The sequence below is a fragment of the Lytechinus pictus genome, chromosome 7 (genome assembly GCF_037042905.1).
Source record: "Lytechinus pictus isolate F3 Inbred chromosome 7, Lp3.0, whole genome shotgun sequence".
Lineage (NCBI taxonomy): Eukaryota > Metazoa > Echinodermata > Echinoidea > Temnopleuroida > Toxopneustidae > Lytechinus > Lytechinus pictus.
The window spans coordinates 37,217,344-37,243,032 of record NC_087251.1 but is presented as its reverse complement, the minus strand read 5'-3'; the positions used below and the strand labels follow the sequence as shown (position 1 = coordinate 37,243,032).

The 25,689-nt window shown below is 34.9% G+C and overlaps 1 protein-coding gene across 1 annotated transcript; it reads left to right on the top strand.

Moving 5' to 3' along the window:
• Positions 1–1,150: 1,150 nt before the first annotated feature.
• On the top strand, positions 1,151–21,707 carry LOC129264238 (ribokinase-like). The gene is made up of 6 exons (XM_064101501.1): positions 1,151–1,154; positions 1,648–1,710; positions 5,077–5,241; positions 11,102–11,193; positions 17,610–17,798; positions 18,356–21,707. The coding sequence occupies exons 1-6, from the start codon at positions 1,151–1,153 to the stop codon at positions 18,527–18,529; spliced, it is 687 nt and encodes a 228-aa protein (XP_063957571.1). The 3' UTR covers positions 18,530–21,707.
• Positions 21,708–25,689: the final 3,982 nt, after the last annotated feature.

Here is a 25,689-nt window from a genome sequence, read left to right as displayed (position 1 = left end):
ATACATGTACTTTACTTGACTCGCCACTGTTACAGGTAAACAATGTCTAATATTTACAAATAAGCTCTAAGATGTATTTGTTATCAGAGAAATATAATGGATAATTATTAAACTTTTATTTTGGGCCTCCAAGTATAAGAATTTTCCAAATCTAACCGGCGTCTAGCTTGTTAAGAGAAAAATTCTATTTCCAGCTTCCCAGTCTCGACATTCGTTTCCACGTCTGTTAATTCCGGCGTTGATATATACGAAGAGATTGATTCCTGGACTATTTACTTCAGGTCGCTCGCCCAAAATAATTATTAAGAAAATTTATATCATAGCAAGATCTATACTCTAATTAATTTGGACCTCTATTGGGGAATTCTCATATTCATACATATGGGTTAATATAGGGACTTAATTAAATTCATATCGAGGTTTCCAGCGTCTATAGGCCTTGGCTATAGGCTTGTTTCCTGCGTCTGTTTACCTTTCCAAGTTTTCCAACGTCTTCCCCGTGGCAAGTCTTCTGCAGTCAGATTTCCGTTGTTTGTGCCAGCCCCGCGATTAAACGTCTCTTATTTATATGGACAAGTTGCGGACGTAGGTGAAAACGGTGCGCCGAGCGAGTTTGGATAGCACACACACGTCTACGCGCAGCGTATAATGTACAGAGAACTCGAACTGTGTTTTATTGAAGCCGGTTTATTCTCAATTTCTCGTTCATTACTACAAAACATTCAATAAGTCGATACGTTTCCAAAAGAATATATCTTTTTGCAATGAAATATATACAGAACCATTCATATCAGTACTTAAAAAGATATGAATTCGTCAAAAATCTATCAAAACCTGCCAGCGCTGCGATCGGACGTGTGCACTCCAAACGCTCATCCGCACTTATGCAAATACGCCGCGGCTGCGCTCTTATGCAAATTACCATGTACGTACATAAACACAGCCAGTGATGAATTACCGGTATTCAATCTATATCTACACCAATTCTGCAAAACAACTTATCTCCTAACATATCTTCATTAAAAATAGAGGTCTCATATTAAAACCTATACATTAATCATTTTGGAATATGAAATCTTAAGTAATTTCTAATAATAACCGAAAGACATAATACTCACGGTTGAATAAATTCTCGCAACAGCTATGAATAATGAGTAAACAATGGTCATGCGCAGGGCTGATTGTTTACGTCACGATCCTAGTTGCAGGATCGTTACAGTATTATGTTTAATAATATAATAATAATAATAATAATAATATAGGTATATTTACCCAGGGAAGCCACTTCAGTTCTGAAATCTGTTCTCCCAGCGGGCAATGCTATTACTATTACCCCGGCTTTAGCTGGGCTGCCTAGGCGGTTTGTATGTGATTGAGCTTTTAACGAAGCGAATTAGAAGATATCATTATTATTATCATTGGATTTTGCCAATTTTAATGAATTAATTTATAGAGAAAACTGCATCACACTCACACCCACCCACCCTCACCCTTACACACACACACATAATCACCCTCCCCCACACATACTATTTCTCTCTTTCCTACTCTCTCTATTAGATTTAGAAAATAAATAATAGGCCTTTATTTGACCTTGTGGATATTGTACCTGTTCAAAATTTGATGTGAAAACCATTCTTTTTGCAGATTTTCTTAGCATCACCAAAGAAGCTTCTACAGGGGTTGCCCCGATACTGGTCGAAGACAGCGGTAAGTACACAGGGCCATGAAAGTAATAATTATTTAGCTTCGAAATGGTACTCCAGGCTAAGCATATAAATTTGATATAAAATCAAATATGCAAAGCACTGAAAAATTCATAAAAGTAAAGTTTTTAATAAACTTTGAATAATACATTGACTTCATTGGGGCTAATTATGTATTCATGAGGTCATATCCCATGGATTGATTCCCACCAAATTTTGGTTGTGGAGATACTTTATTATGCTCTACCAAAATATGGTATCAAAAACACTGAAATGCAAAAAAAAGTTAAGTACTCTAGAATTAACAGGGGATAATAACATACAAGTAAGTTAGGGGTTAATTGTTTTGTATCACAGAAATCTGTTTGACATTGACAGTGAAATTTACCTTAGAAGAGGAAAAAAACACATTGCTTGCACAATCTGTTGTGAGAAATTGCTTCAACTTTGGTAAGCATTTGACTTGCGGCCATCACTCACCTAACGACTGTCTGCGATTTCATTTTCCAATGAAATAAATCGAAAACGTTCTTAGACCTGATCGTGTTCGATCAAATGAGAAAGATCCAAAATCATTATGCAACGTTAGGAAGATTTGTAAGATTGTAAAATGTGTTCATCCCTCCTAACTCTTTCAACATCAGTTGCAGACAATTCAAACAATACAAACAAAATTGCAACAGCTTCAAAGTTGAGTAATCTTCTAAGACAGACTTCATATCTCCTGTTCTAAAAGCAATTTCTAAAAAGCTGTGAGCACCGGAATCAGTAGGCTTGCTAGCTTAGCCAGGGTGCTGTGCCCTGAATAGATGTCCTTATTATTATTAGGTGGTCTGTCTATGACAGATCACCTTTTATGTTTGTCCGAATTTTCTTTCTTTATTATTTATTATTTATTATTTCTTATTTTTATTTCCTCCATTTCTTGTGGACAGCAAATCTCAGAAAGTTCATATTCAATAATCATCAAAATATCACCACATATCAACATCATTAAGACCTCAATTCTGCAAGAATCTTAATGTCATGACGTCATCATGACGTCATCTAGACGCCATTTTGTAAAATCACATTATCAATCATATCTCCATTATCAATTATCAAAAATCAATCAAATTCACATGACATAAACTTCAGATTAAGGGTCATCAGGTCATGTCATCAAAGGTCACCTGTAGGTCACGACGCGCGCGTACGCGCGCGTAAAAAATTTAAAATGCTCAAAATCATTTTTTGACCAAAACAGAGTACGTTTTAGGTCATTTTAAGCATTTCAAAAAATTGCGCGCGCAAACGTATGCGCGCGCGTTTCCGCGCGTAACGCCTCAATGCAACTCAGAAACACCGTTTTTTTTATATCATTGCATTGATAATATAATTTTGAGTAATTTGATGCCTTGATCAACCTTCTACGATCATTAATAAGGAAATTAACACCCGTTAAAGTTTGCAGCACGTGTGCGCGCGAGCTCTCACTATAGGCCATATATGGGCAAAAACATGCCTATAGAAAATCCGCTGTAGCTCTTCAGAACGCATGGGGACCCCCAATTTTTTTTCCATATTTTGATAGAGTATGAACTAGAGTTATAATTTCATGTCTCATTTGACCCTCAATTATATTATGACGTCATCAAAATGGCGTCGGAAGTCAAAATATCCATTTTGCGTATTATGACGTCATTATAATTATGCAAATCTGGCTCTAACTCCGTGAATATTGGTCAATTTTCACCCAATTTTTGATATGTTGTAGCTTAGGTCTTATTCTTCCTGAGTTATTGCCTTTATTTTTCATTTTGATAAACAGATCATCCTCAAAAATTGCAAATAATAAAGGCATGTCACTTTTACTCATTTTGCGTGTAATCTCTATGGGACATGACTTTTTCTCAAAACTAGATTCTACATTCTTCTATTTCATAAGCCATATCTCCAATTTTTGTTGCCAGTTATCCCTGAGCTTTTAGTATGGTGTAGCTGAGATTCTAAGCTTTCGGTTGTGTCCCTTTATTTTTCGATCAGATGCCGGGATCATGCCCGTATTTTACTTGCAAGATTGGATTTGAGATTCTCGTGTTTTGCTTACGTGTAAAGTCTATGGGAAATATTCTAGCTCAATCGGTTAGGCGTCAGACTTACTTCTCATTCCATCATGCAGGCAGGGGTTCGAGTCCGCGGGTGAACATGATTTTTTTTTTTTTTAGCTATCTTGCCCCCGATCAATTATAAGAATTCTAACAAATAATAGCTAAAATATTGCAAAATAAAACAGATTATAATTACTTTTTATATCATATCTATTTATCTGTCTGTCTATCTACCTACATCACATCTCTCTGTCTAATATATATTTTTCTGTTTGAATACGTCCCTCTCTCTCTATCTATCCATATGTCTGTCTGTCTATCTACCTACATTGTATATCTATTCTGTCTGTTTATCTATCTATCTCTCTCTCTGTGTGTCTAATACGCTATATTTATTATTTATTTATTTATTTATTAACAATATTTCAACAGGATACCCAATCAACAAAAAATTGCTCTCCCTTGGGGTCCTGCATATTAAAAAAACAATCACAATATATCTTGTTATAAACATAAAATTAACATGAGAAAATGTACATACATTATGATATATAATTATATTTAATTATTATATATATGTATCTATCTGTTTAGATATGTCTATCTATCTAGCCATCTATATATCTGCCTGTCTCTATCTATCTATCTATCTATCTATCTATATATCTGTCTGTCTGTCTCTCTATCTAGCTATCTATCTATTCATCTATATGTCTGTCTCTCTATCTATCTCTGTCTCTCTATCAATCTATATGTCTGTCTCTTACGAGATAGCTCGTAATAGCTTCATGATATGTCTGTCTCTCTATCTATATGTCTGTCTAGATCTATCTGTCTATCTATCTATCTGTCTGTCTCTCTTTCTATCTATATGTTTATCTATGTTTTATTAATATAACCACCAATCATCTCTCTCTCTCTCTATCTATCTATATATCTATCAATCAATCTATCGATCTATAAGTCTGTCTCTCTATCTATCTATATGTCTGTGTCTCTATCTATCTATATGTCTATGTTTTATTAATATAACCACCTATAATTGATCTCTCCATCCATCACTCCATCCATCTACTATAATTATATATCTTTCTTGTATGTATCTGTTTGATTATGTAAATCTGTTTGTCTATCTATTTTTCAATCTAATATCTGTTTAAATATGTTTTTCCTGTTTATCTATCTATACGACAGACCACCTAATTCGTCCGCATGACGAATTAAAATCTAGTTATTATTATTATAATAACATATAAATCTGTCTACCCATCTTTTAAAAGGTCAAAACTCTATAGTGATCATAAGCGGAGCCAACTTTGAAATCACGCCAGCAGATGTGAACCAAGCTATGGCTCAGATGGATTACCCTAAAGTGTTGGTGTGTCAGCTTGAGATTTTGCAAGGTACTGTTCTAGCTGCTTTGAAGGAAGCAAGATCCTTTGGAAGTAAGTTTATATATAGATGCACATGTATATAATTATATATAGTTATTTACCATTATGTTTGTTCTGTTACTTATTCTATAATTTGCTTTATTTGTTTTATTGTCTCGCCCACCAGAGGTGAAGGCAAGACTAAGGGATCCAAATGTCGTTTGTCCGTCGTCCATCCATCACAAACATTGTGACACATAGTTTTTCAACAATAAGTCCTTTTCAATCAAACTTGGATTGTAGATGCATTTATGGGATTTGCATGTTGTGCATGGTGCAGTTGGAGGTCATATGGTAAGGTCAGAGGTCATATTGAGGTCAATGTTAATGTTTACGATCAGGTCAACGTTACAGTTTATGTGCAAGACTCCTATGACACACATAACTCTGCAACCTTAAGTCACTTAACCAAACTTGGGTTGTAAAGGTGCTTAGGAGACCTGCATGTTATGCTGCAGTCGAAGGTCACATGGTAAGTTCAAAGGTCATTTTCATGTTAAAGTTTATATGCAAGACCCTGTTATGACACAATAAATCTGCAACCGTATTAAAGTCTATTTGAACCAAACATGGGTTGTAGATATACTTAGGAGACCTGCATGTTATGATGCAGCCAGAGGTCACATGGTAAGGTCAAAGGTCATTTTGAGGTCAACGTTAAAGATTACGTGCATGACTCTCTTATGACAAGTGTTATTCCATCCCAGTTATTTCATAATGAACTTTTGATACTGTTGCGATATTTCTGGTTATTTTCACAAGTGGGCGAGACGCAACATCGCTTATGCATTGTTTAGCAAATAAAAACTGAAGAAGGCCAGGGGCTGAAAGCTTTGCAACCCAGTGTATTACTCTGTTTTATCCTTGACGATCATTTAGTCTTCACACACACACACGTATATATATGTAACTTATTTTATATTAGTGTAATTATTGTAATTATTATTCATTATCATACCCCCGCCATACAAAGTTGAGGGGGTATATAGGAATCAGTGTACGGTCGGTTCGTTGCAAATCTTGTGCTTCGAACCACTTCTTCAATTTTTAATCAATTCTCGGAAATTTAGGAAATTGTGTTACCATGGTTATGGTATATTATGGCAAAAATTAGGAAAAATATTGCATTTCGAACTTCTTCCTCAGTTTTTGTCTCACCTGCATAGCAGAGTGAGACTATAGGCGCCGCTTTTCCGACGGCGGCGGCGTCAACACCAAATCTTAACCGAATGTTAAGTTTTTGAAATGACAGCATAACTTAGAAAGTATATGGACCTAGTTCATGAAACTTGGCCATAAGGTTAATCAAGTATTACTGAACATCCTGCATGAGTTTCACGTCACATGACCAAGGTCAAAGGACATATAGGGTCAATGAACTTTGGCCAAAGTGGGGGTATCTGTTGAATTACCATCATAACTTTGAAAGTTTATGGATCTGATTCATGAAACTTTGACATAATAGTAATCAAGTATCACTGAACATCATGTGCAAGTTTCAGGTCACATGATTAAGGTCAACGGTCATTTAGGGTCAATGAACTTTGGCCAAATTGGGGGTATTTGTTGAATTACCATCATTACTTTGAAAGTATATTGGTCTAGTTCATAAAACTTGGACATAAGAGTAATCACGTATCACTGAACATCCTGTGTGCATTTCAGGTCACATGACCAAGGTCAAAGGTCAGTGAACTTTGGCTGTAATGGGGGTATATGTTGAATTACCATCATAACTTTGAAAGTTGATGGATCTTACTCATGAAACTTGGACATAAGAGTAATCAAGTATCACTGAACATCCTGTGCGAGTTTCAGGTCACATGACCAAGGTCAAAGGTCAATGGATATTGGCCATGTTAGGGGTATTTGTTGAATTACCATCATAACTCCGTATGTATAAAATTGGTCTAGTTCATAAAACTTGGACATAAGAGTCGTCAAGTATCACTGAACATCTCATGCGAGTTTCAGGTCACATGACCAAAGTCAAAGGTCATTTAAGGTCATTGAACTTTGGCCATTTTAGAGGTAATTATTAGATTGCTGTCATAACTTTCAAAGTTTATAGATATAGTGTATAAAATGTGGATATAGGGGTAATCAAGTATCACTGACCAGTTTTAAGTCACATGATCAAGGTCCAATGTCAATGAACGTACAGTATTCTATCATTATATGAATGGTTTTTTTTTGTGAATAATTAGTTAAATGGTGTTTTTCAAAGTCAGCACTTGATACTTGATGCGATAATTCCTCTTGCAGCTCCAAAAAGCTAAACTGGAATGTGATACTTGATGCGATAGCACTGCTGCTATATTGAATCTCATGATGCAGGTGAGACCGCTAGAGGCATTCCACTTGTTAATCAATCCCCATGAAATTTGGCACACAAATTGGTCTTGAGGTAAAGATGTGCAAGACATACTTTTTGCATGTGTCAGAAATCGTGATGCCATGGAAACAAGGTATATGACGAATATTGGATAAAAATCTTGCGGTTTAAACTACTTCATCAGTCTTCAACCAATCCTCATGAAATTTGGCTCGTACATTGGTTTTGAGGTAAAGATGCAGGAGACACATTTTTGTGTGTGTGTCAGAAATTGTGTTGCCATGGTACTAACATTATCTAGCGAAAATCATGTAAAAATCTTGTGGTTCAAACTACTTCATCAGTTTTCAACTAATTCTCATGTAATTTTGCTCTCACATTCGTCTTGAGGTAAAGATATGCATGACAATTTTTTTGTTTGTGTCAAAATCATGTTGCCATGGTAACCACATATTATATGGCAAAAATTGGCTAAAACCCTTGTGGTTTGAATTACTTCCATAGCACAGGTCTTGAGTTAAGGAGTGCACGAAACTTTTTTCACTTTTGTTAGAAATTGTGTTGCCATGGTATCTGTATATTATGGTAAAAAAACAAAGAAAACTCCTAAAATACTCCTAAATACTACCCCAGTTTTTGGCCAGTGCTCATGAAAGTTGGCACCGACATTGGTCTTTGGGTAAAGAAATGGCAATTCCATTTTCTGAATGTGTTTCAAGGTGTGTTGCCATGGTAACAGCAAAACCCTGGGAAGCTACTTTTCCGGTTTTTGTTTTACCTTTGCTCCAGAAATTTGGTACAAACATTCATCTAGGGAAACGACACTCAAGATTCGCTTTCCAAGTGTGTTATAAATGATTTGCATTGGTAATGACATAGGGTGGGGGTATTAATCACTTTCAGTGATATTTTTAGTTATTATCATTGTTATTATTATTCTCATTATTTTTATTTTCAATAGTTTCATTATTGTTGCTGTTATTATTCATTCATTGATATTTATTATTAATATCCTTTAAATTGGTACTTAATTATGTTATTTATTAATTCATTTTATTAAACTTTTTTAAGGGGATGGGGGAGGTTCATGAATTTGATTTTAGTAATTTTACCAAGAATTCAATCGGAATTTGATTTTAGTAATTTTACCAAGAATTCAATCGTGGGTATGAGCTTTATGGTTAATATTTTTTTCTCTGTCTCCTCCATGGAACTATTGTGTGTTAGGTTATGAATTCTTAAATGTTTTATTAATATTTTTGTGATGGATTGCTCGTTTGAAATATTAAGTATTTCACTATTTCCAAATTTGTTGAAAATGCTGTACAAAATGTATTATTACTATAATTATATTTACAGAGCTTTGTTTCCTTGATTAAAAAATTTCTTCAGACACAAAGATCTACATAATTTATATATGGAATCCAGATACTGTTTTTGTCTTGCCTGTATAGCAGAGCGAGACTATAGGTGCCGCTTTTCCGATGGCGGCATCAACACCAGATCTTAACCGAAGGTTAAGTTTTTGAAATGTCATCATAACTTTAAAAGTGTATTGGCCTAGTTCATGAAATTCTGACAGAATGGTTATCAAGTATTACTTTAACATCCTGCCAGAGTTTGATGTCACATGACCAAGGTCAAAGGTCATTTAGGGTCAATGAACTTAGACCATGTTGGGGGAATCAACATCAAAATATAAACCATACATGTAGGTTAAGTTTTTGAAATGTCATCATAACTTGAGAGCATTTGGGCCTAGTTTGAAAACTTGGACATAAGAGTAATCAAGTATTACTGAACACACTGCCTGAGTTTTAATTCACATGACCAAGGTCAAAGGTCATTTAGTTCAATGAACTTAGACTATGTTGGGGAATCAACATCAAAATCTTAACCGAAGGTTAAGCTTTTGAAATGTCATCATAACTTTAAAGTATATGGGCCTAGTTCGTTACTTCCTAAGATTAATCAAGTATTACTGAACACCCTGCCTGAGTTGAGGGTATTTGGTGATTTCCATGATAACTTTAAAGGTTAAGGATCTGGTTCATAAAACTGGTTCATAAAACTTGGACATAATAGTAATCAAGTATCACTGAACATCCTTTGTGAGTTTCAGGTCACATGACTAAGGTCAAAGGTCATTTACGGTCAATGAACTTTGGCCAGGCATGTTAGAGGTACATGTATTTGCCAAATTACCATCATACATGTAACTTTGAAAGTTAATAGATCGTGTTCATGAAACTTAGACATTAGAGTAATCTAGTATCATGAAACATACTGCTGGAGATTCAGGTCACATGACCAATGTCAAAGATCGTCTAGGGTCAATGAACGTAGTACTTTATTATCATATGATTTTTTTTCTTCAAAATAACTATTAATAGTTGTTTTACAAAGTCAGCACTGCTGTTCTATTGAATGGCGTAATGCAGGCGAGACTGTTAGAGGTGCTCCACTTGTTTGTTGTTATGGATGTGTGTATGGCCATATGAAACGATCAATTCTGAAATTGTGTGTAACTTTATCCGAGCTAGACTGGAATAAAAAGGATATCCGTCTTATTACCATTACTCTAGAAATTCTAATTTCTAGATTACATTTTCAAAAATAACATTACAATTGACATTTTCCTCCATAAAAATCAAGAGACTACTTTGGATCGCTATCCCCTCGGCTTAAGAAATTCTAAGTTTTCTTAATAATCTCCTGCATACATGTATATCTTCATCAAGCAAGTGCCCTTTCTTATCACACTAGATTTAAGATTTCTATTTATTTCACTTTATTTGAAAGAATTAAATAAAAGATGAGGGTGACATCAATCTTTTTTGCCTTGGATCGATTCACCTTGGTTGTTGGAGTCATTGTGTTCTTTTTTTGTCTTTCTGTTCCATTTTCGTTCTTGCGATAACTAAAGGACCATGTGACGAATCAAATTCAAACTTGGGTCATTTATACTTTAGGAGTGACAATTATCTGAATAGTTTTAGGGGTATCAAGGTCAAAGGTCACAGAGGTCATGCACAGAATTCATATTAGTACTCCAAGGAATAATGAATTCTTTCAAAGGTAAAGGGAGTACGGAGGGGAAGAGGGAAACACTGAGAAAGGGTATCAATATTTTCACCCACCTACTGTATGCGGAGTGCGGGTGCAGAATTTGTCAATTTTCTTAGAAATAAATTCTTGTTCAGGAAGTTTTACTTAAAAGAATCAACCTATCCCCTACTTTTCCCGACTGACCCCCTCTCCTTTAAGCACCTGGCTCTTGTTAAGAAAAGTGAAAAGTATATGATTTTCTGGACTGGGGGAGCTATATTAATTGCCTGAAATTGGACACATGTACAGTAACATAATTATACATTTCAGTGTAGATTATATTTGTTTTGTATTTTCATGAAAATGAAATGAATTTCTTTATATTTCTTGACATGATGATGTAAGCCGGACTCCGGAAACTGTTGCAATATGCATGTTAATACGCTTTTCTATCTATTTTTATCCTATTTTCCTCTGTGCTGTTTGCAGTTACAACTGTATTCAATCCTGCCCCCGGTATACCTGACTTACCAGACGAATTTTATCAGTATAGTGATATTTTCTGCCCAAATGAAACTGAGGTATGTATTTTTTATAAAGTTTAGATATTATATTTTAGGATTATTTTTGTGGCTGATGTTTCATTGATTCCATGATAATTACTCCCACTGTCAATTCCACACCCTAAGTGAACAACTGATTTCAACCCTGGATGTGTAATACTTTACCTTTCTCCTCTAAACCGAACATGAAACGCAATTCCAACCCTAACCCTAGCATTAACCATAGGCCTAACCCTATCCCTACATCTTAGAGGAAATGAAGCCCGAAGCAATTGTTGCAGGAGTAAATGTTGCGACACCATTTTGATACAAACAAAGTTGAATTTTAATACAGACTCCCACTGCTCCCATACTGATGTCGAGTCTGCTCTACAGTGCCACTTTGACTGATGTTTGACATCCAAAATGGGATGGTTTCATTTACTGGAGCTAAACAAGCAAAATATTATTATACAAGTTTGCTTTTTTATTCCCTTCCACATGACATGTACTTCTCCTGTTTATTGCTATTTATTTGAATGTCTTGCAAACTGTTCATGTTTCATAATGAATTGCAACAATATTCATCTATTGTTTTGTGGAATTTTAATAAACTAACCTAATGCTGAATTCATTCTCTTTTTTTTTCCTGCCCACCATAGAAAATCTCCAGCATGTATTACAAGAGTTCCTTTGGATTCCTTAAAGGTCAAGTTCACCCCAGGAAAACGCTGACTTGAATAAATAGAGAAAAATCAAACTAGCATAGTGCTGAAAATTTCATCAAAATTGCATGTAAAATAAGAAAGTTATGACATTTTAAATTTTTGCTTATTTTTCACAAAACAGTGATATGCACAACTAGGTGAGTCAGTTGATGATGTCCATCACTCACTATTTTTTTTTTTTTTTATTGTTTGAATTATACATTATTTCATTTTTTATAGATTTGACAATAAGGACCAACTTGAATGAACCATATAGTATTAAACAATGCTAATTTCACATGTTCAGGGAGGAATTAATCGTTGTATCACTTGACAATGAGGAGAAAATTATAATATTTCATATTTCATATAATAAAATACGATAGAAATAGTGAGTGGATGACATCATAGTCTCCTCATTTGCATACCAGCCAGGATGTGCATATAACTGTTTTGTGAAAATAAGCGAAACTTTAAAATGTCATAACTTTCTTATTTTACATCAGATTTTGATGAAACTTTCAGTGTTATGCTTGTTGGATTTTTCTCTTTTTATTTAAATCAACTTTTTGTTGGGGTGGACCTGTCCTTTAAGGATATATATGAGTTTTTGATAAGCATGTCTACAAGTGACAAAGTTGTTGCCTTCAAAGTGTTATTTTTTTCACGTCAGAAATATATCTTTAGCAAAAGGAGATTCATAGACACCTGTCACTCTGTTGTTACATTTCAAAATTTTGATTGCTGTAAATTGCTGCACAGTGGTGTGTAAGCAAAAATCTTGATTGCTTACTGAGGCTGCAAGCAAATCTTCAGTTCAGTTCAGTTGATTTCCATAATTCACATATATAAACTCCTTAAAAAAAGTTTGGAAATCTGATTTTGATCGATAATGCCTCCTTGGTTTTAGTAGATATCAATGTGTAATTAATATAAATGAATAGATCATTTAATTCTCTTTAAAATGATACCCTACGTGATATGATTATGGTTCACATGGAGGTGCAGTGCCTTGAGATGTGGGGCAAGGTCAAAATTCAAAAGTTGCAAAATGACACAATATTGAAAGTAACTGTTCTTTTTTCCGTGGTGATGAGTGAGTTTCTCAGCGGGTTCTTTTGACTTTGACCGATAATTCCTCATCAGTTTTAGTTAATATCAATATGTAATTAATATCAATGAATAGATCATTTAATTTTCTTTAAAATGATACCCTACATGATGTGATTATCATTCACATGGAGGTGCATTGCCTTGAAATATGGGGCAAGGTCAAACTTCAAAAGATGCAAAATGGCACAATAAAGTCACTTTTTTTTTCAGGGGTGATGAGTGAGTTTCTCAGTGGTTTCTTTTTATTATTTTCATGCACCTTAACATCAGCATTAACATGGAATCAAACACACCTCTGCCCAAGCAAACACATAACAAACAAACATGCATGGGTATTTCACACCACGACTCAAACCATGTTATCTCACAGAACCATCACTACAAAGAAGCAGGGGCTTGATTTGAATGGATTTGAATCTCTAATGACACAGACAAAAGAATCATGTTTTGTATTGACCCTTCATGACTATTTCTGCTCGTTTTGCAGCTTTTCAATTCAGACCTCATCCAACACTTTTGAATCCTGCTCTTTTCGTAATGGCATGATCATAACAAGCATGGTATCATTTTAAAGAGAATTAAATGATCTTTTGAAGAATGTAAAATATGCATTGTGTAAAATTGGGAGTTGGGAGAAATTAATGGCCAAACTCAGATTTCCGAACTTTTTTTGCTCGTTTTGCAGCTTTTCAATTCAGACCTCATCCAACACTTTTGAATCCTGCTCTTTTCGTGATGACATGATCATAACAAGCATGGTATCATTTTAAAGAGAATTAAATGATCTTTTGAATGATGTAAAATATGCATTGTGTAAAATTGGGAGTTGGGAGAAATTAATGGCCAAACACAGATTTCCAAACCTTTTTTAGGGGTTTATATACAAACATGTTACATCGGTTGACATGGGTATAACATATCATGAAATGAAATAAATGGTTCTTGAGACAAATAGGAGTTTATACAAAATAAGAATTGAAACCAGTAAAGAATGGAGGGGCCTAGGTTGAAAGCATAGCTTGTGAGTTATAGGGCCCAGAGGAGAATAGAAAAATTGGTAAGGCTAGGATATTATCAATATGCAAAATCAAAACAACTAAGTATCTGCCTGTATCTGCCTGCTCATGCGGATTGCTCCTGCTTTCAGTCAGGAAATGCAACCGCCATGACATGCTTAAATCAGTTTCAGTTGATCCTTTCCAATCGGCAAAGAGCTTATGGATGAACACTTTTATACTCATCGCCCCACCCACCATTAATGCTCAGGCCTAAAAAAATGTTTATTTGCCATAATGAAGGTAAAAAAATGGGTTTGTAGGTTGTTTTTTGGATGGTTTTTTTTCTACCCGTGTCATGGATAATGTTTTCCATGCTATTAGTAGGAAAATACTTCAAATGTTATGTACAGCCTGAATATATTTCACCTTCATAATAAGACTGATATGTTTTTCTTCATTTGACATTAAGAGAGGGCATCAAGACCCAAGGTCAGTCTTTGAAAAGGTCATCTCACTGATAAAACTCAAATATAGATTACGTACTTGTCATGTCTTTGAGTTTTATCAGTGAGATGACCTTTTCAAAGACTGACCTTGGGTCTTGATGCCCTCTCTTAATGTCAAATGAAGAAAAACATATCAGTCTTATTATGAAGGTGAAATATATTCAGGCTGTAGACCACAAAGCCTCCCTCTAATTGCTCTCTTGATCCAAGTAGCGAAGTGGTACTTTTTCTGTCTGGTTGATGAGTACTCGTGCCATATATTTTAAAGGAAGAAAGTGTTAAAGTAAACTTAAATATCAAGGGTTTGTTGTCAAGGAACTACTTCAGATGTTATTTACTTATTTATTTTTAGATACATGATATCAATTTACTATTATTACATTCATCTGCAGTACACTTGCAAACTTGTTGAAGCTTTGATAATATAGGAGGAAAAAGTAATGTTGCGTGAGTCACCTGAAAACTTTCTTTTTCCTGTCGATTGTCTGGTAGACAGTACTAATAGTCAATTGAAGCTTTTGTAAATGGTCAGTAATGTGAAATATACTCTTCGTTCATGGAACATTACAGTCAGAATTCAAATATTTGCACTTTTCAAGCCATTAATTCTGTCACCCTCTCTTGGTACTGTTTTTTATATTGTTTAAATATCTGTTTGAGCACTTAGTTTATATATTTAGTTATTTGATATTAAAATATCCTGAAATTTCCATCACATTCCATGCTTGAGAAGGTCTTTAAACCAAAAAAATAAGCAGAAATTTTTGACAAATATGATTCCCTATCAAATTTAATTGTGATGTGAAATCATGATAAATATATATCCAATAAAATGTGTTTTTAGATTATATGCTTCACGCCACAACAGGTTGGGGCACATGTATAAATATGATCTAGTATTGAAATAGAATAGTGACATACACTTTTAGGGGGGGAGTATCAAAACTAAAGAGTAAGGGTTACGCTCCAACGACTCCTGCATTTTCTTGATGCTGCTATGCCTTTGTTTCTTTTTTTCATATTTCACTTTCCATTATATCCCTCAAGTACCTCCAGCTTTCATAGTACTCTCCCTATATCTCTATCAGCTTTTTTACCTGCCTATACCGCCCCCCCCTTGTGTGTTACCTGTCCCTTATTCCTTCTTAGTTTTCTTCATGTCTTTCTCTGTCTTTCCTTGTGGAATAGCCATGGTGTAGTGGTTCGGACTCTCGCCTTGTAAACAGAGGGTCGCGTGTTCGAATCCTACCATGGTCTGGTGTCCTGTTGGCAAGGCGTGAATCCACACTTTGCCACTCTCGACCCAGGTGCTAAATGGGTACACGGTAGGATGTGACAGTCATTTAAGCTTGTCCAGTACTGTGTGCGTTTCACCAGCGACTGACTGGAATACTCCACAGGGAGTTGAGGATGTGCACACATCGTGTGCGGGAATGACTGATTGAATCCGATGACCGGTTTAATAATATATCTGTAAAGCGCTTAGACATATCGTTCTGATGGTTTAAGCGCTGTATAATAGCGTATTATTATTATTTCCATTTTTACCAATCTTGTGTCATGATTTGAAGATGATTTTTATATGTATATGATTTATTTGCTGTATTGTATTTTATTATATGATGTGAATTCCAACCAATTCTGCCTCGAGCTGCCATGTGCTTTGTAATATTTTTTTTTCAAATTCAAATTCAAACAATTTTATCTCCTAAAACCATTTGGTTTAATTGTCATCTAGCCCATTTGCCATTTCATCCAATTTCCAGTTAGGCTATACCTGTTTCATCTAATATCCACCCAGTCTATCATCACTTAGTCTATATACTGTACAAGCTGTAATTTTCGCGGGGGTTTTATTTTCGCGGATTTCGCGAATTGCCGATCGGCCGCGAATTTAACAACACGCGAAGATATTGACACACTTGTTAGTCAGTGCCAATGTCCCCAACAGCAAAGCTTTGCTATTGAAAACATACTGTGTAGTGAGAAAAGGGAGATATGCACCTCTATATGTACAAAAAATAAGGCTTAGAAAGTACAGTTAGTGATTCAAAAAGTTAGCTAGAATTTCACTTTTTTTAATTTCTCAAACAAAATCAGAGCCTAAAGTATTTTCTAACATTATTTTATCAATATCTATACACTCGTTGTAATATTAAAATGTATTTTCCATGAAATAATTTGATATTATTGTCATCTGATTGACTCTATTACACACGTATTGGCAGCTATTTGCATACTCATTAATATTCATAAGTCACATGACCAGAGCTTTTACAGTTGAAGATTCTGTTCACAAAATTCCACATTTTTGCAGTTTTACCATTTTTTTGAAAAATTAATAGAACAAAATACAAATTCTAAAGATTGCTAACCCTATAAATTACAGATCAAACTGTGGCATGATGAATTTTCAGATCTAAAGGTAAAAAAAATGAAATTTAAACCACCTTTTTCCACAGTTTGTAACTGTTTTTACAGGGACATATTTATGTACAAATAACACATCAGCATGATACTTTGAGGAGTAGAGATTTGCACGTGATTAGCACTAGTTTTGCTTCTTTTAAATGCTGTGGAAATGTTTTCTACATCTTCCGATCGCGAATTTAACAACCCGCGAAAATGTCGGGACCCCCGTGATTCGCGAAAAATTCTGTACGCGAAAATAACAGCTTCTACAGTATATGATTAGGTGAGCTGTTTGTGAACCAAATTTTCGTTTGAACACAAAATTATACCATACAATTTGACTGGTCTTCTGTCCATATTAACTTTTTTAATGCAAAGTATGAATATTATTAGAAATTGCTAGTTTAAGGAGCAAAAAACAGATTAATCTTGACTCTATGAAAACGGAGTACCTCCATGTCATATCATAAGACACAACTCTGGACAGGTCTCTATGCATCCAGTGTAGAAGAAGTTCAGACAGTTCTTTTTAATGAAGGTTGAAAGAAGAAAACAACAAAATCACTGTTTAAAGGTGCAAATTGGCAAACTTTCATCACAATTCCGCTGCTATCATATCAGTACTTTAATTTTCCAGAGCATGAAAATGAATATAAAATCATCGATCAATGCTAATTTTTTGAGCAAAAACAGATTAATCTCATCTATCGTGTTGTAAGACACAACTCCTGACAGGTCTCTCAGTATCCAATGTAGAAGAAGCTAAGAAAGCATCTTTAGTTCTTCTTGATAAGGGTTGTAAGACCGCTGTTATAACAATGGGAAGTGAGGGGGCCGTCTATGCCACCGCAGAATCAAGAACTCCAATACATGTTCCCACTGATGCTGTAACAGCAGTTGATACTACAGTGAGTAAAACAAAAATATACTACATTGAAAATTCAAGTATAATTCAAGTTTTGGTTGTATGAAAACAAAAATTGGTTCTCTGTCTCTATGAAATAAAGTAGAATTTAAAATGTAAGGAAAAGTAAGCTTTGGGGGTGACCGTACCAAATTACATATCCTTAATTTCTTAAAATCATTTCTTTTAACATTGTATTTCAAATTACAAATTACATTATTACTGGTGTTGGAACAAGGAAAGCATATGTTTATTACGTGCGTGCGAAAATAGTTTTGTCTTCTGTGCTTTTCAATTACATATAAGTGTATTCATGGAGGTTGGTATAGTCAAAGTAAAGATTTTATTGAACTTAATTTACCATATTCACATTGAGTATCAACTCAAACAAGTGTTTTCCATACCCTAAATTATTCCTCAATTTTTTTTTTCATGATTAGGTATACCTTTAAACATACTGGGCTGTTGAAAAGTAACTGCAACAGGTTTCCAACTGTAATCAACTGTAAATATCAAGGCAAGCGTATCTCATATTACACTTCCCATGTCTTATATTTTCAGGGAGCTGGTGATGCGTTCATTGGTTCTCTGGCGTTTTATCTCGCAAACCATCCCTCTCTGGATCTCGGTGAGATGATAAAAAGATCATGTGCAATAGCATCAATTAGTGTCTTAGCTCCTGGTACTCAAACCAGCTTTCCTTGGAAACAAAACCTCCCTTCTAGTTTATTATGAATGCTCTTCCGACATTTCAATATATGTAATGCAGGGATGTATTAAATAAAGAGTTCTTTTTCATCTTTTTGCCTTCTGCTTTTTTCAGCATTTAACTTTTTCCAACAATTAGTATTTTCAGCTATTTTTATTTGCAATCACTTTGTGATAATATTCTGCTTGTGTGTAGCATGAGATACACCAGAACAAATTAAAAGCACTTTACAAAGATAACTATTTAATGAATAGAACTCATTTTATCATGTAAAAGGTATTGGTAGAAAATTCAGTTGGAGAGAGACATATAAATGAAGATATGGCAACACCCATTGAAGATTTCTGAATTTGAGTTTGTGACAACGCATGCAAGCAGCCCTTCCTATTTGCCATACTGCAGCAATATATTTCTAATGTTTAATGCTCATCATCTTTTCTTGAATATGAAAATTGTTCTTGATTAAATGTACAAAGAAAATCATTTGAAACTTTCTGAGTAAGTGACACTTTACAATATTTAAATAGCATGGTAGATGGAAGAGCTGCTCACATGTGATGAACCATCCTTAAAGGACAAGTCCACCCCAACAAAAAGTTGATTTGAATAAATAGAGAAAAATCCAACAAGCATAACACTAAAAATTTCATCAAAATCAGATGTAAAATAAGAAAGTTATGACATTTTTAAGTTTCGCTTAATTTCACAAAACAGATATAAAAGTATGCACATCCTGGCTGGTATGCAAATGAGGAGACTATGACGTCATCCACTCACTATTTCTTTTGTATTTTATTACATGAAATATGAAATATTCTAATTTTCTCGTCATTGTCGAGTGATACAACGATTAATTCCTCCCTGAACATGTGTGATTAGCATTGTTTTATACTGCATGGTTCAGTCAAGTTGGTCCTTATTGTCAAATCTATAAAAAATGAAATATCGTAAAATTCAAACAATAAAAAACAAAAAAAATAGTGAGTGATGGACATCATCTACTGACTCACCTAGTTGTGCAAATCACTGTTTTGTGACAAATAAGCGAAACTTTGAAATGTCATAACTTTCTTATTTTACATCCGATTTTGATGAAATTTTCAGCACTTTGCTAGTTTAATTTTTCTCTATTTATTCAAGTCAGCATTTTCCTGGGGTGGACTTGACCTAATAATGTAAAAATCTGTCACTGTTGCTACGTTTTCATCAAACCTCCATTTATACATTTTTCTTATTTTCTGCTTGTGTTCAAAAGCTACTTGATGTAAGGGTGGATTTACTCTTTAATCTCTCTGTTCCAACTTTCTCTTTCTTTCTTTTTCTTTCCTCCTATATCGCTCTTTCCTCTCCCTTTATTTCAAATCCCCCTAATTCATCCTTTTTTCCATTATGGTGCCAGATGAAAATGGCAGAATTAGAATTAAATGACTTTTGTTTCTAGATATTTCTGCCATTTTTGCCTCTGCCACTTATACTTGCCTCTTTTTACCCTGCTTTGTCAAATACATCCTCTTTCCATTATGTTGCCAGGTGAAAATGTCAGAGGTAAAAAATGGCATTAGTAAAATACAGTGCCATTTTTGTTTTAATACATTTGCCATTTTTACCCCTTCATGCAATGTTTTCCTCTGCCACTTTTACTTCTGCAATTTTTTTTAACCTCTGTCTTTCTGACCCTTGTTCTGTCCAATTCATCTTCTTTCCTTTTTGGCATCAGGTAAAAAAGTCATAGGTCAAAATGGCAGAAGTAAAAATCAATTCCATTTTGCTTTATATACACCTGCCACTTTTACCCCTGTAATTTTTTCCCATGCCACTTTTACTTCTCCAATTTTCACCTCTGTCACTTTAATAACCCTTGTTCTGTCCAATTCGTCCTCTTTCCTTTTTGGTATCAGGTAAAAATGTCACATGTCAAATTGGCAGAAGTAAAAATCAATGCCATTTTTCTTTAGATACACCTGCCATTTTTACCCTTGCAGTTTTTTCCTCTGCCACTTTTACTTCTGCAATTTTCACCTCTATCACTTTAACCCCTGTTCTGTCCAATCCATCTTTCCTTTTGGTATCAGGTAAAAATGTCAGAGGTCAAAAATGGCATTAGTAAAATACAGTGCCATTTTTGTTTTAATACATTTGCCATTTTTACTCCTTCATGCAATGTTTTCCTCTGCCACTTTTACTTCTACAATTTTTTTTTACCTCTGTCACTCTAACCCTTGTTCTATCCAATTCATCTTCTTTCCTTTTTGGCATCAGGTAAAAAAGTCACAGGTCAAAATGGCAGAAGTAAAAATCAATTCTATTTTTCTTTATATACACCTGCCACCTTTACCCCTGTAATTTTTTCCTATGCCACTTTTACTTCTCCAATTTTCACCTCTGTCACTTTAATAACCCTTGTTCTGTCCAATTCGTCTTCTTTCCTTTTTGGCATCAGGTAAAAAATGTCACATGTCAAAATGGCAGAAGTAAAAATCTATGCCATCTTTCTTTAGATACACCTGCCATTTTTACCCCTGCAGTTTTTTCCTCTGCCGCTTTTACTTCTGCAATTTTTTTACCCAGGATGCCTTTTTTACCAATCATGCTCTGTGTGATTCATCTTCTTTCCATTATGGTGTCAGGTAAAATATGTCAGAGCTCACAAATTCAATGCAATTTTTGCTTAAGACATGTCTGCCAGTTTTGCCTTAGCCACTTTTATTTCTGCATTTTTTTTACCCCCGTCATTTTTACCTCTGATATTTTTACATCCAACCTCCATATTTACTCAGTGTCTTTAAAATTTAGTAATCTGTTGACCCAGTATTCTTTTAAAGTCAACTGTAGAAATTTTGGGGTATGCCATTTTTGTAAAGGCTCATCAGCGCCTTTACTGGATTCCCAGAATTGGTTTGATATTGAAATATGTTCCTTGATGACCTATCCCTGGCTTTATATCTGTGTAGAATTTCCTTAACTTGATTTCTAAGTTGCCATTATCTACACTGGTATATTCATATGGAAAATCTTTATAATTTATCTCCTATCGCAATCTCTCGAGTTTGTCTAGTTGCTCAATACATTTATTTCTGTCAATTTTTTTTGGAAGGAATCTATTACTTTATTATTTTTGTCAATTGTTAAGTATTGGTCCTTTAACCTATGAATCATGTATATTTTTGTCTTTTTGATTGAAATAAATGAATAAATGAAATTGAATATTTTGTTAATAATTGTTTTATTAACTCAGTTAATAGGATATGTCTTGTTGATCTAGAGATGCCGTGCCATAACCAAATATTAATGGTTTCAATTTGAAGACGGGGCAATTTTGAAGATAAATGTTTATCCTTGTATCTGCCATGAGTTATATATCTGAAATTATTTGTTTTAAAACCCCTGTGCCATCAGGGGGGGGGGGTGATTATACAGTATTATACTACACATAGATCAAATTCTGTCAAGTGAATGGTTCAAATAGTATCATGTGACCCCAAAAATCTAGCTATGATGTAATTGGTGTTGAAAAATATAAATGCCTATATTTAAAATTTGCTATGACGTGACGTCAATAATAGAATAATGCAGTGGCAAATCCAAGTAGGGGCACATTCGACCCTTGCCCCCCCCCCACTTTGAGAGCTATGATAAATATTTGTTTGAGGAAAATATCGTGCACACGGTAGTGACTTTTCTTTTTGCTTGTCAATTTTTTCTTGGCATAAATCACCGTCAAGACCTTTGTTTTTTCTTTTTTCTTATTGTTAACAATTTTCTGAACAGAAATGTCCCATCTTTTGGAAAATTGTGGATTAATCCTTTGAATAATGCACTATATCATCATTGACGTCACTGATCATGCAATCCCTGGGGCACGCTGAGCAACCAAGTGTCTGATCTTAATGCTAACCCTCGCCAAGCGAAATAAAACAGTAGGTCAGTCAGTATTCTAGATTTTGCACCAGAGTGGGTATGGATCAACTAGGTTTAGGGTGTGATTCCATCAGTGTCCATTGCGGATACAGAATCAGCGTTTTTAAACGTTGTTTCAGAACGCCGATCGCAAACGTGGTTCTGGGAGTGCTGTTTACCGATTGGTTGGGGGGGGGGGGCAGAGGGAAAAATATTCAAAATTTTCAGTACATATGACCGAAAAATTCTAATTGTATCTGTTTTTTAAAAAAGAATAGTATTTTTATGCCAGGCTTTAGGGTTTATAGTTTTAATAGAATCAAATATGCATTACATATTACCTTTATATAATATATGTATTATCGATTTTCATCCCCTCCCGGATTAGCGCGTCTGATGGTCGGATTTGCAATATCACTCTTTCTCAAAGCCTTCATGCTATTTCTCTCGATTATCCACCCGACAGGAAAACAGTGCTTTTCATGTTTTTTTTATAATTTGTATACAGTGGAAAGTTGTATATTATAAGCATCGTTTAGAGATGCGGGGGATCCAGTTCGGAGGAAAATTCTATTATGCATGGATTAAGTTTCGAAAGATATTTCTCTTATCACGACCAAGACGAGGCTATTTTGGTCGGAAGAAGGGTCGGAGGGAGGAAGCCCAGTCGGAGGACAGAGACACAATCCCTCCGACCATAGTAGGTCCATGCTCCGACCAAGATACTCCTACCTGTTTCAAAGAGTGTCTTGTTCGGAGGAGCTCCGTCCAGACGGGTACTACTCGGACCTTTCCTCCGACTCTTCGACCAAAACGGCCTTTTTTTATGGTCGTGATAAGAGAAATACCTTTGAATCCATGCATAATTTGACTCCGACTTGGATCCCATCACGTCTGATCAAGGCTATACTAACGAGGATAAAGGAAATACACATTTAGAAACGGGGTTCATCGTAAGAATTCAATTCATATTTAATCCATCAATTTGTTCACAAAAATAGAGATATATTTGATATTCCACGCCATGAAAAAACAGAGGCTTCAGAAATTATATTCCCATACACGACAAATTTATGAATTCGATGCGCTTGACTAAAGTTGATGTCAGTTGAAATTTCATGCTTGATATATATATATATATATATATATATTCCCATACATGTCAAGTTTATGAATTCGATGCGCTTGACTAAATGTATAAATCTCAGTTAAAATTACATTTTATTTGGCATATTGTGAAATAGAAGTATCGAATGAAAAAACAAAACAATACGCATAATAATCTAGAAACTTTTGTAGATATTTGGGCTTCTAGTCTCTGGGTCAGATGCATAAAAAGTAGCAATTGCTTGATTCAAGAACAGAAGAGATTGCTAGCCAAGCAAACGATGAAGCCTTGACAATTGCTTATTTCGTAAGCGTAACTGTTTTAAGGCCAATATTTAGATTAGGTCAGATGCATGAATATAAGCAATTACTTGCAAGCAATTGCTTTAAGCACAAGCAATTACTAGCCAATCAAAATAGATCAGAAGCATATTATAAAATAGCAATTGCTTTTGCTTGGTTGTTGCTTTATCCTGTATGCATAATGAGCGAGCAAATGCTAGTAAGTTCAAGCAATCGCTAACTGACTGCTAGCACTTCCTTGCGAACATTTTGCTCGTGTGGTTAAGCACTTGCTTGTATTTTTTTCAAGCTCCGTCAGAGCAGCTTGAACATTTGCTTGATCAGGGCGTTCGTGTATTTTAATCATACTTATTATTTTTTAAAAGGTGTACAGTAGCCTACATGTACATATTTTCTTCCTAGTAAGTGCAAAAAAAATGCAAAAAATATAAATTTTTTGAAAAGAAACAAGTTACTGTAGTTTGACCCCACGTCTAATACCACCTTTTAGACAGGTCGATATACGACCAAAATTACCCTTACCCGGAACAAATTGCAACAAATATGGGTTTTCAACGATTTTTGGTACTATTTGACCTCAGGCATAACATAATTATTACAAATCTACCAAAATCCACATCCGGGAAAGCGGTTATTTTCAAGAAGGTGTCCAACAAGATGGCCGCCAAGATTCACTGTAAATGAATATAACTCATCCACCCTAGAATCCTATAGAATAATATTGTTGATACAGGCTAAAATGAATATAAGCACTCCAGAGTACCTGTAAAATCCATGCAAGATGGCGTCCAAAATGGCTACCGTTGGCTTAAAATCCACAATTTATTTGGTTTCAATTCAATTGTTTTAAGGGTGAAGTAGTACATTGGAACAAGTTACAAGGACAGTCAGCGGTCTGGTGGGTCCAAAAATTCAAGATGGCTTCCAAAAATGGAGTTTGAAATGACTGTTGATACTTAAAATGGAGTTCATTTCATATCCGCCAGGGAGATATGATTTTGGTGTCCAGACCATAGTTTTATTGATGAAAATACATTTGGACAAGTTATAAGGACCGCCAGGGGTCCATTATGTTAAAAAATCCATGATGGCTTCCAAAAATGGAGTCTAAAATTGCTGTTGCTACTTAAAAAAAAACTGACATAGTTTGCTTAATATCCAGGAATATGATTTTTGTGTCTATAGCATGGTTCAAATCATACATTGGGGCAAGTTACAAGGAAATTCAGTCATCTGGTAAGTCCTAAAATCCACCATGGCTTCCAAAAATTGATTCTGAAATGGCTGCTAATACTTAAAGCGGACATAGCTCATTTCATATAGGCCTGGGAGATGTGATTTTGGTGTCTAAACCACTGGTTTCAAGGGTCAAATACTAGTAATACATAAGGACAAGTTATAAGGACAGTCAGTGGTCTGGTATGTCAAAATTCCAATATGGCTTCCAAAAATTGATTCTAAAATGGCTGCTGATACTTGAAGGTGGCATAGCTCATTTTATATGCACCTGCGAGACATGATTTTTGTGTCTAAACTGTGGTTTCAGGGGTCAAATTATACATTACGACAAGTTAAAATGACAGTCAGTGGTCTAGTATGTCTACAATTCCAAGATGCCTTCCAAGAATGGAGTAAATAATTGCCTCATTTTAGTATAGATGGACATGGTTTGTTCAATATCTGTCTGGGGAATATGAGCTTAGTGTATAAACCAAGGTTTAAAGTGTCAATTAATGCACTAGGGCAAGTCACAAGAACAGTCCGTGATCTGGCAAGTTAAAAAAAAATCCAAGATGGCTTCCAAAAATGGGGTCTAAATTGACTGTTGTTACTAAAAGGTATACATTGTTCATTAGAAATACACCTTGGGGATATGATT

Excerpts from the sequence above, each read along its gene's own strand:
- LOC129264238 (XM_064101501.1), top strand. Across the intron at positions 1,711-5,076 it reads GATACTGGTCGAAGACAGCG|GTCAAAACTCTATAGTGATC; the intron begins GTAAGTACACAG and ends ATCTTTTAAAAG. Across the intron at positions 5,242-11,101 it reads GGAAGCAAGATCCTTTGGAA|TTACAACTGTATTCAATCCT; the intron begins GTAAGTTTATAT and ends TGCTGTTTGCAG.